This window comes from Alternaria conjuncta (genome assembly GCF_024043145.1).
Source record: "Alternaria conjuncta strain BMP 0040 chromosome Unknown scaffold_3, whole genome shotgun sequence".
In the NCBI taxonomy this organism is placed as follows: domain Eukaryota; kingdom Fungi; phylum Ascomycota; class Dothideomycetes; order Pleosporales; family Pleosporaceae; genus Alternaria; species Alternaria conjuncta.
The window spans coordinates 2,401,056-2,416,138 of NW_026250092.1; the positions used below are offsets into that span (position 1 = coordinate 2,401,056).

Sequence of the window (15,083 nt, forward strand, 5' to 3'; positions counted from 1 at the left end):
AAAGATAGCCCGACTGCGAATCATCTCAAGACACGCATTACTGTTTATGACATACTGAGAGTTCTGAGCAGGTGAATTCAGGCCGGGGTCGACGCGCACCTAACATCAGTATCATAACGCGCAATCGTGGTGAATGTTCAATTGATGCAGTTCGGTCTCGCGTTGAACGCGCGTAGTGAAGTGAGACCTGTTTTCGCGAAAGATATATCGCGTAATCTAGGGGAGAAGTATTGGTGCGCCTGTACCCTAGGTTGGTGTCGAAAAGAAGGTGGTGATGTTGTCGCGATGGGAGGGTGCGAGCCTCGGATGACACCCGCGACCGCGCTAGCACCGCGTGGGGTAATTAGCGGCATACCTCAATGGGCAAATGCGGGGGTCGCTGCCTAGTCGGACCAATGCAACACCGAGTTGTTCACGATGCGGCGTCGACGTCTTTCAGGAACACGTTTACAACTTCAGCCTCGTGGTATTTGGCTCCTTGCGAATCAGCGACTGCTTCATTCTCACCTTCACCTCACCTGTCCTGCTGTTCATCCACAAAATGGGTCTCGCCCCGATCGAGTGTCTACCCGTCGAGCTTCTCCAACCCATCTTCATTGCCGCTGGTCACAACATTGCGCTCATTCAAGCTTCGCATCACATCGCAGCACGACTTTCATCCCAATACATCTACAACTCAACATGCGACTACTACCTCACTGAGGTACGAGGCAAGCGCGCCGAGCAATCTGCGGCTCAAACCTTCATCTTCGCCAGCAGATGGATGACCTGGGATTTCTTCAGGTCGTGGATCGTGCGACGATTTGAACCCGCAGGATGTCTCTGTGGCCTGACGACAGATGAAGGCTGCTTCGATGCGCAGTGGCCGCCCGATTTCGAAGATGCCACCCAGATGGTCTTCTCTAGAAGTCATTTCCCTCGGCTCGCGTTTGTGAAGGGACGCCTACCGAAGAAGCTATTCACGGGCTCGTGGACCCAAGACAAAGTCGAGTTCTTACGATTCTTACTCTGGATTACAGCGATGACTGTCGACTGGACGAACCCTGAAGTTGCGCACGCGGCTGTCGCTGCAAGAAAGAATGCCGTGCTGGAACGCAATCTTGAGGCAGTAGAGCTGTTCAACCACAATCGACGCCTAGGCCGACCTGCCGACCTGGACACAGTGAGATTTGCTGTTATTGAAGCTGGCTGCGACCGCTCCATCGTCTATGACACAATACTGGCTGCAAACATTCGGCGTGGACCTGGACGGCCACGACACTCTGCCGAACTCTACAAATGGTGTCTCTCTCAAGTAGCGGAGGGGAACCAGAAAGGCCTGTGGCTACGGATGAAGCTTGAGGAATCGCGCATTATGAGAAGCGAAGGGGAGGCAAAAGAGGCACCTAACGCAGGTCTCGTCATGGAGTTGAATGCTAGCACCAGAGATTACGATGGTGGACCAGAAGATACACTTACAGTGAACAATCTTCTTTGGAATAAGGTACGTTGCTATTTCCCTATAAGACTCTGCTGGTTCCAGTAATTCCTCGCCTCATCCAGGAGGTATCGATCTCCCTTCCAGTAGTGGACATTCGCCAAGGCCGATCATGAATTCCAATCTACCAATATCAATAAAGAGACGCGCGGGACTAAGCGTGCACTAGGCGGTCCCAGACAAAGGATGGCTCATTTCCAGGATGACGGGTTATGCACGTCAGACCATCAATCATAACATTAGTTGGCCCGAGGTCGTACGCTCCCCAGGGTATTGCATGTACCGCGGTCACACCTGTCCTCGTCGACTACATTGCTGGGTTGAACACAACGGAGCCTCACGAAGGGTTGAACTTTGGCTTTCACCGCCAGCGTCTTGCACCAACAAACAAATGATCATGCGTCGCATCGGGGAGACGAAGAAGTTTTAGGACTCTTGAAATCATAGCTAGCTGGGTTCAACACTAGAAACATCTTCATCATTCTGCAGTGCGTCAGTCTGCTATCGCCAGTGTTTGATGTCCAGCGATTATCCAATTCCATACACTAACACCTCATTCTAGCCTCATCGATCCTTCGGATGGTTTGCCGACCTTCTCCCGCGACGATACGGCATACACGGCACGACGAGAGCAGATCTAGGCGACTACTGGCATCATTTATATGGGCAACGACGCTTGACTCGCGGGGCTAGTCAGGCGGGATCGCCAGTTCACGATTTTTGGCTTGACATGTGGATCACGCAGACGAAGAGTCGGACTCATGAGCAGAGTGGATAGTCGTGACAAGTTCTTGGGTCGCTGCTATTCTCTGACTTCTCATTCACAACTTGCTCGAACTATCACGTCCAGTAAAGCCATCAGTCGGCCTGATCTTCACCAAATCTGCCCCATCTCTCCGGCCATCAACCATGAACTCTTGGTATGCGGCAACCGAATCCCAACTCTGCAGTACGCATTCAACACGTGTACTTTTCGCTCCTCGGTCTTCGACGACTGTGAACGAGTTTACGCCTTTCACGGTCTTCATCACGATCTGGGACAGCTCGCTCCACTTTTCGGCCTCTTTGGTGGCGGATGCGTCCGGTTTGGAGGGAATGTTCATGAGAACAATGGCCGGACTTGATGAGATTGGTACTGGTGATGATGTTTTCTTGGTGATGATCGGGCAGTTGTGGACTTCTGGTGGCTGAGCAAGGACATCTCCGGTGGTGAAGAGTTGTATGAGATCTTGTACAGGCTTGGTAGTCAGATGCGCATCACTTGCTGCTTGGTTTGCGTATCTAGCATGGTGAGCGACATTGTTGTCCATTCATTTATGAACTTACTCTTCAATCATATATATCTCAGTCCGCGAACTATCGTCCACCGGTAATGCGCAGACATACTGCAAGACCTCCGGCTCGTGTGGTGTCGTGAACTCGATGATCTTGTGAAACGCGTCGATGGCCTTTTGCCTGGCAGCTGAGTCCTTGAAGACTAGTCTAGCAGTAGTGAGAATGGCTGTCATTTTGACACAAGAGCGCAAACATTCGAAGATTGATCATCATCGTCAAGATAGTTTTATGGTAGTGGATGGAGATACCCCGCAAGCTCGGGATACCAGTTCCGATGCTCGGAATAGCCGACCCGTACCTGCAGCGAGGCGCTCATAATGTCGTGGGGGCCAGTTCGACTGCAACCACCGACTAGATACATGTCGTATCCCCCAATGAACGAAGACTCAATGTATGCTAGAGCCTTTGACGAGGCGGCAGTGGTAAGTCATAGGATTGCACTTCGCGTCGGCACGTGAGTCCGCGTGTCATGACGTCATCATCCGTATTTCACCCACACCAACCGAACGCGCCTTACCAGCAAACTTCCAATGCCTCGCCCTCCCTGATATCATCAACCCATGTCCCTCCCTCGCTATCTTCGCAACCTCAAACCAAACTTCGCCACCCCATGGCGCGCATACTCGTCACTTGACCGCTCCATCCCCTTCAACTTCTTCGCCGGCTACACCGTCGCAAACATGACTTCCGCAACCTTTCCCGCAACACCGTATGCCCCGACATACGACAATTGGCCGTATACCGACTCGGACTTCGTGCGATACGATGAAAACGACGATGGCGTATTCTACCGACAACCCAGACTAGTTACGCATATCGATGACCCGTCAATTGCGCGGTTGACACAGTACTACGATACCGCATTACCGAAGACTGGGAGAATAATGGACATGTGCACAAGTTGGAAGTCGTTCTACCCATTATCGGTCAAGGAAGCCATCCAGAAGGGAGAATTGGAAGTTTATGGCGTGGGACTCAATGAGGAGGAAATGGCAGTCAATGGCGTGTTCCAGGGCCCTGCTCGCTGGCGAGTGCTCGACCTGAACAAACCACCACACGACGTACGCACTGCATGGGAAAACGGACAGGATTTACAATTCGACGCAACAACGTGCGTCGTCAGCATCGACTACCTTAACAACCCGCTGGAGGTTTGCAAGAAACTTTTGGAGGCCACGAAAGAGGGTGGAAGCGTTCATCTCGTTATTAGCAACCGGTGCTTTCCAAACAAGGTCGTGAGAAGATGGATGATGCTAGATGAGCGCTCGCGACTCGAGTTTGTGGGCGATTACCTGCATTTCGCGGGATGGAAGGATGTGCAGATAGTGGATCTTTGCGCGAGGGATGAAAATGGCATGCGCGTCACGGATGATCAGGGAACGGTGCTTGTGAGTTCGCAGCGACTTCCAGATCACTTGGATCCGTTGTGGGTAGTGCGTGGGACGAAGAAGTCGTGAGCCGAGTATCTGTGGAAGGAGTATACTGGTAGCCTCCATAAAACTGCATCGTAGGCATGTCCGCATTTCTCCTGTAGCAACGAACGTCTCTCAAATCTCTTGAAATCTCCTCGCCTTTTTTTCTTCGACGTTTTTTTCGTTTTTCGCACTACGTAGTCCCCAAACATCAAAATGGGCAACGTTTGGGTCTTCGGGATCCTCGTGATGCTGTCGCTTCGGCTGGGCGCCTACGTGTACTTCCAGCGGCGACGAAACGTGCGCGAAAAGCGCATTTTGGAGATCGCGGAGGAGGCGTGCGCCTACCAGCGTGACGGCTGGGTGAGGCGTGAGGACTACGAGGACCTCCTCGCTGCCTACAATGTAAGTGATAGATTATGTAGTGCAATGGTACATGGTTCTGACTATTTCAGATCCTCAAGAACGACACCTCTCGCGCGGAATAGTGCAGCGAGATGCACTTCGGAGGCGCAGCACCCTTCGGGGTCAACATCACAACCGCGCGTGCCGCCTACATCACCTCAGCCAGCACCCACCTGTCGCGCTCGCCTTCAATGTTGTAGCCTGGAATATACGCATAAGTAGCAAATAGATAGTCAGTATGATATGGGTGCCTGTCCGTCTGCCCCGGTGTAATACTCAAGCTTTGCCAACCCCAAGAGCCGGCGCGCGAATGCTTATTTACCCGTGAATCTATGACGTGTTAGCTCGAGATCGTGAAATCCTGACTCGATTCGGTGGGTTTTGCTGGCTTGCTCAGCTTTTGTGGTGTGAGACGGTGGGTTCTGACGCGTATTTATCCGGTCAGCCACGAAGAGCTTGTGCAAGGCCGCCGATCACTCAGTGCTGTCGAAGGTGATAGAACACCAATCCATTACCATTAACTAATGCTGCACCAACTATACTGCCATCACAGATCCTTCCCTTTTGTGTGGATAGGATAGGCCCATGGAATGCGGCCTTGTATGCGGTCCTCCCCGAAGACGTAGTCCAACACCCTACTTTGCTTCATTCGCGGGGCCACAACATACTTCATCAAAAGCCATTGAAAAGCGTAGAGCGGGTAGATAAATCTGCCCACAAACCAGTAGATTGGGGTAGCCCAAGCGTGACTGCGAGTTGCGGCAGCCGAGACGCCAAAGTCAAATGCGGTTGGCTCTTTTCGCGAGGACTGGTATTCTGAGAAGATCTGTTGGAGTTCGTCGAAGCTGATATCGGAACCTGCACTTGACTTCGTCGCATTGTGTAGTAGATTGCAAAGCAATGCGACGTCCTGGATACCGTTTGTAAAACCTAGACCTGCATTCGGTGTGAACTTGTGACATGCGTCGCCGGCGAGCACGATGCGTCCCAAGCTCCAATGCTCGAGCACGCCTTCGTCTAGATTCGACATGCCTGCGGTCGAGCTATCGTAGATGTCCTTGACCTTCAAGTCGTCATTGACAGGCCAGTCTGCGAAGCTAGCGGCGAAGTCATCCATTTCCTCCTTTGTATATCGTTTCGGCTCCTGGGTCGGTTCTGGAAGCTTTTCGTACAGCAACAACCAAGCGCGTTCCCGACCAGTGATCCACATGAGAGAGCGGTCTTTACCCTGTGTGTTGTTTCCCAAACCAGCTGCGCATGGCCGTGGGATATTGGACCATAGACAACGGTAGTGGGCGGAGAAGGGCGGTTCTGGGTTACGGCAGGCTGAGAAGCGGTCTTCTGCTGAGAGCTTGTGCATGATCTTGCGCGTTTGGCTGTGCACTCCATCGGCTCCGAGGACCATAGATCCGGTAAACGTTGTGCCGTTGGCGCAGGTGACTACGACGCCGGTCTCGGTTGTCGCGATGTCGACCACTTTCTGGCCAACATGGTATTTCTTTCTTGCTTCGTCGGGAAGGCCTTCTAGCAGGGCTTGTACGAGTTCGGCGCGATGGAATGCGATAGGCTCGAGGCCGAAGCTGTGCTGAGTCAGTGGGAGTTGAAGACGTGTTGACTGTTGGCTAGGACTTACTTCTCCTTGACGATCTGGACGGAAGTACCATCTGCGAACTTCTTACCATCTTTAGTGAAGGACTTGTTGTTCAACACTTTTTGACCGATCGAAAGTAGTTTGTCAAGTAAACCAAGCTGTTGCATTATTCGCATGGCATGTGCTCCGAGAATGAGACTCGCGCCCACATCGATAACGACATCGTCTCTTCGCTCCAGAACGACAAAGTCGATGTTTGCTAGGTGTAACGCATGGGCAGCTGTTAGCCCAGTAGGCCCGCCGCCAATCACAATGACTTTGAAGGGTTGGTTTGCCATTGCTGTGGACTGTGAGGATGGATGTCGTTTTCTCCACTTGGCCGACAAACTCTCAAACCCTATATATCTGTACATGCGACATTTAGATCGATTCAGGCGTTTGTGGGTCATGGAACTGCCGATGAATACTTGACATGTCCATAGCACACTGTGAGTAGATCTCGGGAACCGAAGTACACCCGATTGTGTGGATAACTTCAGCGTGCTCGGCCGAGGGGGTTGAGCGGCAGTCACAAAGGACTCAAGACATCGTTGGGTTGTGAGGTTGGAACCCAGATACTCCACAGCGAGGAGAGTCTGACACTGGTGTCATTCTTTGGGGCGGCGAACGCGAACGCCGTAGTAGTAGTAGAAGACGCGTGCGACTGGGTGATGCTTGGTGACCCTGGGCATCGCGACACCTCATTGTCGCATGCAAGTGGCGACAGGAATGTTAGAAGTCCGACGAGCATGATGGCGATGCTCATGTCATGGATTCTGGAGGTTTATTGCAAATAGTGAGAGAAAGAAGGAACTGTCGCGTAAGCATGTGAACGCCTGGTCTTGTGAGTCAAGCCGCTGCGACCCGGTGACGACGCATCTTTTGCATGCTTTGAGATCGTGAGTGTGAAGTAGACACTGCGTTCAGGTTTGCATGAGGCGAAAGGGCGCAAAGATGTTGTTCAACGTTCTTTCTATGTGATCGTGCTGATGTGGACATCGATAGAAGATCGGAGACGCGCTACCGATGCCTGGCGCCATCATTAGCGTGCCAAGCTTCGATCGTCATCTCAAGCTTGTCGGGATCTCAATCTCCGCACCGCCGTCCTTCCACGCATCCCCAGAACAACAGCGCCAACTCCCCATTCAAGTGAACAACAGGTAAAGACCTAATATTTCCGGATCTAAGTTGACGTTAGAACGCCCACTTTGCATGTTTTTGACCTAGAGTAGTCTGCAGACGTGTTCAGCTTACTTCGTCGATCAACCTCCCCGCTACCTCAAGGAATACATCAGCATCGAGCCAGGGTACGGTCTCGAGTTCTCGCTGGAAAGACTCAGAGCCCGTGAAATCCATCGTGGTTAACCAAAACTGTAGGTTGGATACGCGGAATGCCGCAACGGCATCTGCGTCCTCGAGCCAGTCTTCACCCTCCATATCATCGAGCACGCGGTTGCACGCCATAGTTGCGACCGAACGCCGATCCTCTCTGCATATTACTGAGCTTAGATACAAGCCACGTGAAACAACATCTATCCAAAACCCGACTTTGTCCAGGTCCGAGACGACATAGCGGATGTTGACATGAGGATGCTGCCGGCAGTATTCGGCTAGCTCCAACAGGATACCTCGGCGTTCAAGCGATTGTTGGTATGGGAACTGGTCCACCCAAAGTGTAATGTTACGGAACTGTCCCCGTTTATTCGCTGCGGAGTGTTGGATGAACGTCAGGAATTGTTCTCCAGGCCCGAGGTCACGATGACTCCAGTGGCTAACGAAGTGCACTCGGTTAACTTGGGCCTCCAGCCCTGCGGTCTCTTTGTATAGTTGGCGACAGGTCAATTTCAGCTGGTTGAGGTCCTCGTAGCAGTCCCATGCGCCGAGTCCGACGAAGCATGAGTGCTTGATCCCATGGAAGGTGAACTGCAAGTCGTTGTCGGTCTGAAGCGCGTACTCGTATATACGGTTGCGTAGCTCGCCGGGCAACCGGAGGAGAAGGGTTGCGCTGTTGGCGAGGGTAGGATCTGCTGGCTCACATCGGGGCGCGTCGTTGGGCGATGCTGAATGCATCTCTGAGCTTTACGATCTGTCAGTGACTGCAAAATAGAAACGGTGTCTACGAGTGACTGACCTGGACGTGGTCTTGGAGCTCGATGAGAACGTGGTGCGCTTCTCGCGGTACCAGCGACGCAGACGATGTCGAAGACCTCCCTTCATGTCGGCGGAAGGAACGATGCACTGGAGTCGAATATCCGGTGCGCGCGGATGTCGTTGTTTGAAAGATCTCTGCGCGGGTTGGGGAGCGAAATTCTCGCCGTATCGGATCTTTCTAACCTTCACTTTGTGCACGGCCCACGTCCTCTAGCTCGCCTAGTGTGCTATCGGTGTCACAGTCTTCCTCGCGGCCACCGCCAGCACTTCATCCGACATACCCGCCGACAGAAGCCCTGTACTAAGAATTTTGTTCGCTCCGACTGACCGTCGTACCTGGTTTTGCCAGTGGTGCAAGCCACCAAGCAAGCGCCCGCGCACATGCCTTGGAATGCGGAGTTGTTGAGATCAAGCACACCCAGTGACCGCACTGCGACCTTTTATCAAGCGCCATGCGAATGCTTCATCTGCGAGACGCAATATCGCGACCTCCTCTGTCAGTGCATTGACGAGTATGCCTACGTGAGGGAGCGCAAGGATGACGAAGCGCAAGCTCTACTTACTTCGCACGTCAAGCAGATCACGCGAAACCAAGACTTCATTCGGGCCACACTGCAGCGACACGGTGATGTACTACTTGGTTGGTGGCGAACACGACGTCCCAGCGGTAGAAAGGCCTTCCTGGAGCAGACAAGACATGGATCTCGGTGGTGCTGGATTTGGAAGTTTGTAAGACTTCCTGGATAGCCATCTGGCCGCTACCCCGCTTCCGCGCATTCATTCACGCTGATAGACGCCTCTACAGCATACTGAATCCCCTACATGCTCCATCGTGAGTATGTAGCTTTGACGTATCATGGATTGTTGAAGAATACGTGCGCTCGTAATGTTGCAAATGTCGCTCGAAATGACTGCGCATATCTCCAGGCTACAACGTGGCAGAGACGAAGTCATCATTGCTTGTACTTTCTGTTTTGAAGTCGCGACCTTTCAGAAAGCGAGAGGAGAGCAGGACACATATCATAGTACTCGGAGCTTTTGAGAGAAGAAACAAGCGCACATACATGCTCGCATCCTTCATTTGGGTAGCAAGGGGGCGATGTGTAGGTAAGAAGAGAGAAGTATGAAATATTGAGCTTTACATAGACGTCCAGGTGCTTAAAGTGAGGCCCTCGTTCTACTCTTTCCATGCTACCCAATCTTCAAGCGTTTTGATAGGGAATCACGAATGATCCAGACGAGCAACGTCATCTACTTGTACTCACTCGGATTCTGGAGACGATCAAGTGCCGCAGTCATCATATTCCCTGCTATCAATTTAGAGAAGTAATGATGTCTGAAAGAAGTAGGAGATTGTATCTTTGGAGGAGCACTCCACATGTACTAGCTGCCAGACATCTTTGAAGTGTGTCGAATCAATCGAGATTGGGGAGCGAGCAGCCAAAGAAGAGCGACCATGTGCACGGTGCAATTGCACTTTTTGAAAGAGCAGGGAAGAGCGCACATAGAATCCGACGATTAGGATTTTTGGAGAAAGAACCAGTGGGGTGTGATGAAGAAGGGGAAGCAGGCAGAAGAAGGTGTGTTTTATATCCCACCGACACGCTAACACGCAAATGGCGTGGCAGCTAGAGCACCGGCAGACAGCATGAGGTCGTCGACACGATGTTTTGCACAGCGGACTTTACTCCACAGTCATTCCCTGGTCGTCATGGCTTTTTGACAGAACAAACACATGTCTGTTTTGAGTGATGGCTTTTGAACCGTCGAAGTTGTTGTGCGTCGAAGAAGGCACAAGAGAACAGTCATGTTTTCGATCTTGTGAGCATTTCGCGGCACATGCTAATGGTCTTCCTGTCTTTCCAGTGTATAAATCACAAAGAAAGTACTTTTGCATATGTCGCGCCGGACAGAGGAGAGACGAATATATCATCCCTGCCTCGAGTTTTTGGATGCAGAAAACCGGAAGAGAGGGCGACCATGACAGTGCGGCAGCTGCAATTTTGTAGAGGCTGCCTGGGATTGATGAACAGAAGGAGAACGGAGTCGGAACGTGGTTTGTATACACTCGGACGGCTTAGCGTCCGCTTCAGGCCTAGGCAGAGAGATGGTAATGCGTAGAGCACGGAAGAAATCGATCATAGGAGTGTGTTTTGTTGCATTTCGATGCTCATGGAGGAGTGACCAAGTCGTTTCGTTCACATCAAATCTTGGCTGGGAGAGTTTTGGTATTGAAAGGCGGGAGGACGGGCGACAAACATGCCACAGTCTCGTCACAGTTTTGGAATTTTGGAAACGGCGCAGAGAGCACCGAACATCCACAAGAAATCTTTCTCATTTTGAAGAAACACTCTGGTAGGTGTGTAGTAAAGAAGGAGAGAAATCTGCGAAGTGGGAAGACTTTACACCTCTGGATGCTCGTCGCAAGATGGGTGCAGGCGGATACCGAGGTCTCAAAACAATCCAAGAGCCCGGAAACATGGTGTTGTAGGCGGTAGGCTCCAGTTCACACCCCACTTGGATGTCTCATGCGCTAGCCTCAGCGCCCTTGAAGTGCTGTTTTTGAATGGCGAAAGGACCGCGGACGAACATATCGCGAGATTGTATGCTGTTTTGAGGCGTTGCTGGAGCTGTTCGCCGAAGAGACGAGACAGAACAGCAGCCGTCTAGCCGGTCGGATGCCGTTTTGGTGGTATCGGCAGAGGAAGAATATCAGGTTCTTACTGCAAGATTTTAGCTCAACACCGAGCGAAACGACTCAACATACGCAGTGCCAGTTGGTTTTTTTTTAACCATATATGCTAGAAAAGCGAGACAAAGCGGCAGTCATCGACCAGGTCGATCGACATATTTTAACAGAGTCAGCAGAAGAAGCACATCCACACCATCAAGAGTGGCTTTGTGTATTTTGGAACCAGCAGGACGACTGAACATCAGCGGTATGAGTCCATCTTTTTGGAGGAACAGCGGTCATGCACTTGTCACATACTGCTTTTGGGAAAAACGAACCGGAGATCGCATTGAGCGTAGGAGGTATGTTTTTGATGCATTTAGAAAACCCCAAGGTATCCAGTGGAGGTATTAGCAACTAGGTCGGAACGGTAAGCCTCTCAGAGAGAACATTAAACCGTGGCATGGTGTTTTTAGTTGATGGATCTATGCTGAGAGAGACCTCGAGAGCGACGCAGTCATACCATGATACGGATTCGATTTTGGAAAGAGCGAACCAGAGAAGACATGTTCCCGACAAATCGATCTTTTGGGTGTACAGGAGAGAGTCGCTGAACTCCATGGATATGTCAACGGATAGTTCAAGAAGGTGAACGTCTCGGAGACCACATTCCAGGCTGTGTATTGTATTTGTAGTTTGCCAGAGATGCGCCGAGGTCGAGCGACGCAGCCATGGCATTGACGGCTGCCGGCTTTTTGAGGGAAAGATCTTGCCAGGCGCAACATCAGTATCGCAACTGCAAGTTTTGGGTGAAATGACGACAGTTGCAAGGGACGACATGGAAGTCTCCCTAGTATGTTTTGGTAGAAGATGAGGAATACAGAGGAGGACAGCAGCCATGGAACGTCCGATGATGAATTTTTAGAGAAGGAAGATTCTCAAAGCAAACGTGCATGTGTTCCGAGGCAGTTTTTGGTGATAAAATGTGCGAAGCAGTCATTGTGTGTGCGCGATCGATTTTTCGGAAGAAGGAAGTCCCAGAGAGAACATCCAAGAGCTCTGATCCTGTTTTGGTAATAAACAGTGTACCGAGAGATAGAAGCGGCCATGTTGGAGGGTAGAGGTCGTTTAGAAGACAGGAATCGCAGAAGAGAACATGGGAACTTTATCTCGTCGATTTTGAGGGGGCCAGCGCGGAAAGTTGGACCAGCCATGGCCTCTCCCCCTGGCCGTTTTCGAAGAGAACTTTCTGGAGAGAACATAAATTCAAGAGAGGATTATTTTGGTAGAGAGCAGCGCGGAGAGGCGGAGAAGCCATGAGGGTCTTCGAGTGTCATTTTAGAAAAGAGGAGCTTTCGGAGAGAACATAGAATATATCCACGTCCCTTTTGGAAAATCCCTTCTGGAGTGGATGATAGGAAAGAAGAAGAGAGTAGACAAAAGTCGGCCTTTTATGCATACTCTCAGCCCGAAAGATCAGATGGCTAACACATGTAACCCCCACCATTGTCGCCCCACGGCCTCTACCATCATCAAGACCATGCATCACTTTACGCCTCAATCACCTCCTTCAGCGCTTTTGCACTGCTTTCCAACTTACCCTTCTCCTGCTTATCTAGCGGCATGTTCATCTCCCTTACCACGCCTTTCCTGCCCAGAACTACCGGCATGCTCAAGCACACGCCGAGATCTTCCTGATACGTACTGACCGGCCTGACAATCTTCTCATCGAAGATGATGGATTTACATATCGATGCTGCAACGCCGCCTATACCGTAATTCGTTGCGCCCTTGTTCTCGATGATAGACGTGGCTTTGTTCTTCGTCTCCTCCGCAATGGCGTTCTTATCCAACGCGCCTGATTGCTTGGAAGATAACGCAGAAGATAACGGGACGCCGCCGATAGAAGCCAGACTCCAGGCGACGAACTGACTCTCACCATGCTCCCCCAAGACGTACGCTTCGATGCTGGAGGCTGCGACTTCCGCCTTGGACGCGAGGATACCGCGAAGGCGCGCAGAGTCCAGGAAAGTGCCGCTGCCGATAACTTGCGATTTGGGTAGACCGGAGTATTGTTGGGCGAAGTAGGTGAGCACGTCGACAGGGTTGGCGACTAGCAGAAGTACAGTATCCTCGCGGAACGGCTTCATATCCGAGATTGCGGATTCAAGAATGGATTTGTTGCGGCCGATGAGATCAGTCCTACTCTCGCCCTTCTTCTGCTTCGCACCGGCAGCAATGACGACAATATCGCATTGTCCGGCTTCTTTGTGCGTACCTGCTCTTATCCTAGTGCTAGTGTTGCCGTGGAAGGTGGCATCGGAAAGGTCGGCGACTTGAGCGTCTCTGACTTCTTCTTTGGGGTCGACTAGCAGGATGTCGCCGGCGACGGGGTTCATGATGAGACTGTATGCGATTGTGGCGCCTACATCGCCGGCACCGAGGATGGCAATGGAGGAGGTGTTTTTGGGGTCTGACATGTTGGGTGGTAGGTGATGGGATTGTAAAACAATTGACTGAAATAAAGAGGTGGAGGGGAGTTGGTAGTTGACGGGGATATTCGGTGGGTTCAGAGTTCTTTCTTCTTCTGTAATCTGGTAGTACGAGATATTGAAGTACGTCATCGTGATGGCGCTAGTGCGAATGCAGTCCGTAGACAGCCGGCCTATCGACACGCTGGTGAGGAAGTCGCGATGGTGGATTACCTAAACATGACCAGCCTCAGCTCTTCATCACAGCTCCCATTCCCTCCCAGCCCGTATTGTTATCCTCCCCTGTCATCTACTCCACCGTCTCACACCCACTCCACGTCGTCTTCCCGTCTCGTGCGACGCGTCGTGGTTCGGCGTGGGCCTTGAGCCTGTTTCTTGGCTGTTTTGACTGGCTGGGAGGGCTTAGCATTATATTCCTTGAATAAAGCCAAGTGAAGCGATAAAAGTATCACAAAATCCAAGTGCTCAAGCTACCTTGGGTGCGGGTACGGCAGCTGGTGCAACCACTTTCTTCCTCGGCTGTGTAGCCAGACCCTTCTTCAGCAGCAGAGGTATGACGTCTGTCGCTTTATTCCGGCTGATGGTCTTTCGGCAGACGGGGCATTGCGAGCGCTTCGTTTCGTGGGGCCCAGTGCGGTTTTCGCCGGCGATGAGGGCTTCCATGAGGCAGGTGTGGCAGAAGAGGTGGCCTGAACGATTAGTGAAACACTTAAGATGACATGAATTGTACTCACCACACGCAGTAGCCGTAAGATCTGTAGGGTTGTCCATGCAGATGACGCAGTTGAACGAGTTGAAGGTGGTGACGGTCTCCTCTGGCTTTGCCTGCGCCTTGACAGCATCCTCCCGCTGCTTCTGCAGGGCCTCTTGCAGCGGCGTCTTCTGCTCCGTCAGGTCGAGCTCTTCAATCTTCTCGGGCTCGGCGCTCTGCTGCTTGACTTCCGCAGCTGATCCATCGTCCCGCTTCTGGCGCTTCGCTGAAGGGCCCGGGGTGGGCGACTGTGGCTTCCTCCTCCGCGGCGGTGATTCGGGGGCGCTTGTGAGGTCGACGTAGCCATTTGCGAGACGGTCAGGCCGTGCGCGTGTGGCGGGCGGCATGTCTCCGGTGAATGAGCTGTAGGGGCGCCAAGCGAAGGGAGAATAGCGTCCGTGATCGAGGCCGGCTGGATTGAGGATGTGGTCGAAGAAGCCGGTGGAGTAGGGCACGGGCGGGGCGCGGTAGACGTCGTCGAACTGGGCGTCGTCGGCGGGGGCGCTGTAGTGGCCGAAGAGCTCGCCAAAGTCGAAGGCTTCGGGGGAGTAGTGGTTAGGAGAGTAGTGGTTGTGGTGGTGGCTCTCGGGGGTGTCGAAGTTGGCGTCGTCGAGTGGGTGGGTTATGTCATCGTCGTCCCTGTGAGAGCGGTCGGCCGACATGGTGGCGAGCGCAGGCCGAGGGGGCGGCAGCGGGCAGGTCAGGAAGGGCAACGTGCTCCTTCACCATCTGAGTAGCTGCTGGTCTGGGCATGGTGTC

The 15,083-nt window shown here is 52.3% G+C and overlaps 8 protein-coding genes across 8 annotated transcripts; 3 read left to right on the forward strand and 5 right to left on the reverse strand.

Annotated features, from left to right (window-relative positions):
• Positions 1-541: 541 nt before the first annotated feature.
• On the forward strand, positions 542-2,118 carry J4E85_002784 (uncharacterized protein; the record flags this gene model as incomplete). Its single annotated transcript, XM_051467058.1, has 3 exons — positions 542-1,483; positions 1,647-1,747; positions 2,040-2,118. 3 exons carry the CDS (start codon positions 542-544, stop codon positions 2,116-2,118), a joined length of 1,122 nt encoding a protein of 373 aa, XP_051329913.1.
• A 180-nt stretch (positions 2,119-2,298) lies between these two features.
• Positions 2,299-2,985, reverse strand: J4E85_002785 (uncharacterized protein; the record flags this gene model as incomplete). The annotated part of the gene is made up of 2 exons (XM_051467059.1): positions 2,299-2,758; positions 2,804-2,985. 2 exons carry the CDS (start codon positions 2,983-2,985, stop codon positions 2,299-2,301), a joined length of 642 nt encoding a protein of 213 aa, XP_051329914.1.
• Positions 2,986-3,372: 387 nt separating this feature from the next.
• Positions 3,373-4,269, forward strand: J4E85_002786 (uncharacterized protein; the record flags this gene model as incomplete). Its single annotated transcript, XM_051467060.1, has 1 exon — positions 3,373-4,269. One exon carries the CDS (start codon positions 3,373-3,375, stop codon positions 4,267-4,269), a length of 897 nt encoding a protein of 298 aa, XP_051329915.1.
• A 171-nt stretch (positions 4,270-4,440) lies between these two features.
• On the forward strand, positions 4,441-4,712 carry J4E85_002787 (uncharacterized protein; the record flags this gene model as incomplete). Its single annotated transcript, XM_051467061.1, has 2 exons — positions 4,441-4,629; positions 4,680-4,712. 2 exons carry the CDS (start codon positions 4,441-4,443, stop codon positions 4,710-4,712), a joined length of 222 nt encoding a protein of 73 aa, XP_051329916.1.
• A 464-nt stretch (positions 4,713-5,176) lies between these two features.
• Positions 5,177-6,558, reverse strand: J4E85_002788 (uncharacterized protein; the record flags this gene model as incomplete). Its single annotated transcript, XM_051467062.1, has 2 exons — positions 5,177-6,209; positions 6,263-6,558. The coding sequence occupies 2 exons, from the start codon at positions 6,556-6,558 to the stop codon at positions 5,177-5,179; spliced, it is 1,329 nt and encodes a 442-aa protein (XP_051329917.1).
• A 946-nt stretch (positions 6,559-7,504) lies between these two features.
• Positions 7,505-8,476, reverse strand: J4E85_002789 (uncharacterized protein; the record flags this gene model as incomplete). Its single annotated transcript, XM_051467063.1, has 2 exons — positions 7,505-8,336; positions 8,391-8,476. 2 exons carry the CDS (start codon positions 8,474-8,476, stop codon positions 7,505-7,507), a joined length of 918 nt encoding a protein of 305 aa, XP_051329918.1.
• Positions 8,477-12,631: 4,155 nt separating this feature from the next.
• Positions 12,632-13,561, reverse strand: J4E85_002790 (uncharacterized protein; the record flags this gene model as incomplete). Its single annotated transcript, XM_051467064.1, has 1 exon — positions 12,632-13,561. One exon carries the CDS (start codon positions 13,559-13,561, stop codon positions 12,632-12,634), a length of 930 nt encoding a protein of 309 aa, XP_051329919.1.
• Positions 13,562-14,038: 477 nt separating this feature from the next.
• On the reverse strand, positions 14,039-14,986 carry J4E85_002791 (uncharacterized protein; the record flags this gene model as incomplete). The annotated part of the gene is made up of 2 exons (XM_051467065.1): positions 14,039-14,262; positions 14,308-14,986. 2 exons carry the CDS (start codon positions 14,984-14,986, stop codon positions 14,039-14,041), a joined length of 903 nt encoding a protein of 300 aa, XP_051329920.1.
• Between the last annotated feature and the right edge of the window lie 97 nt (positions 14,987-15,083).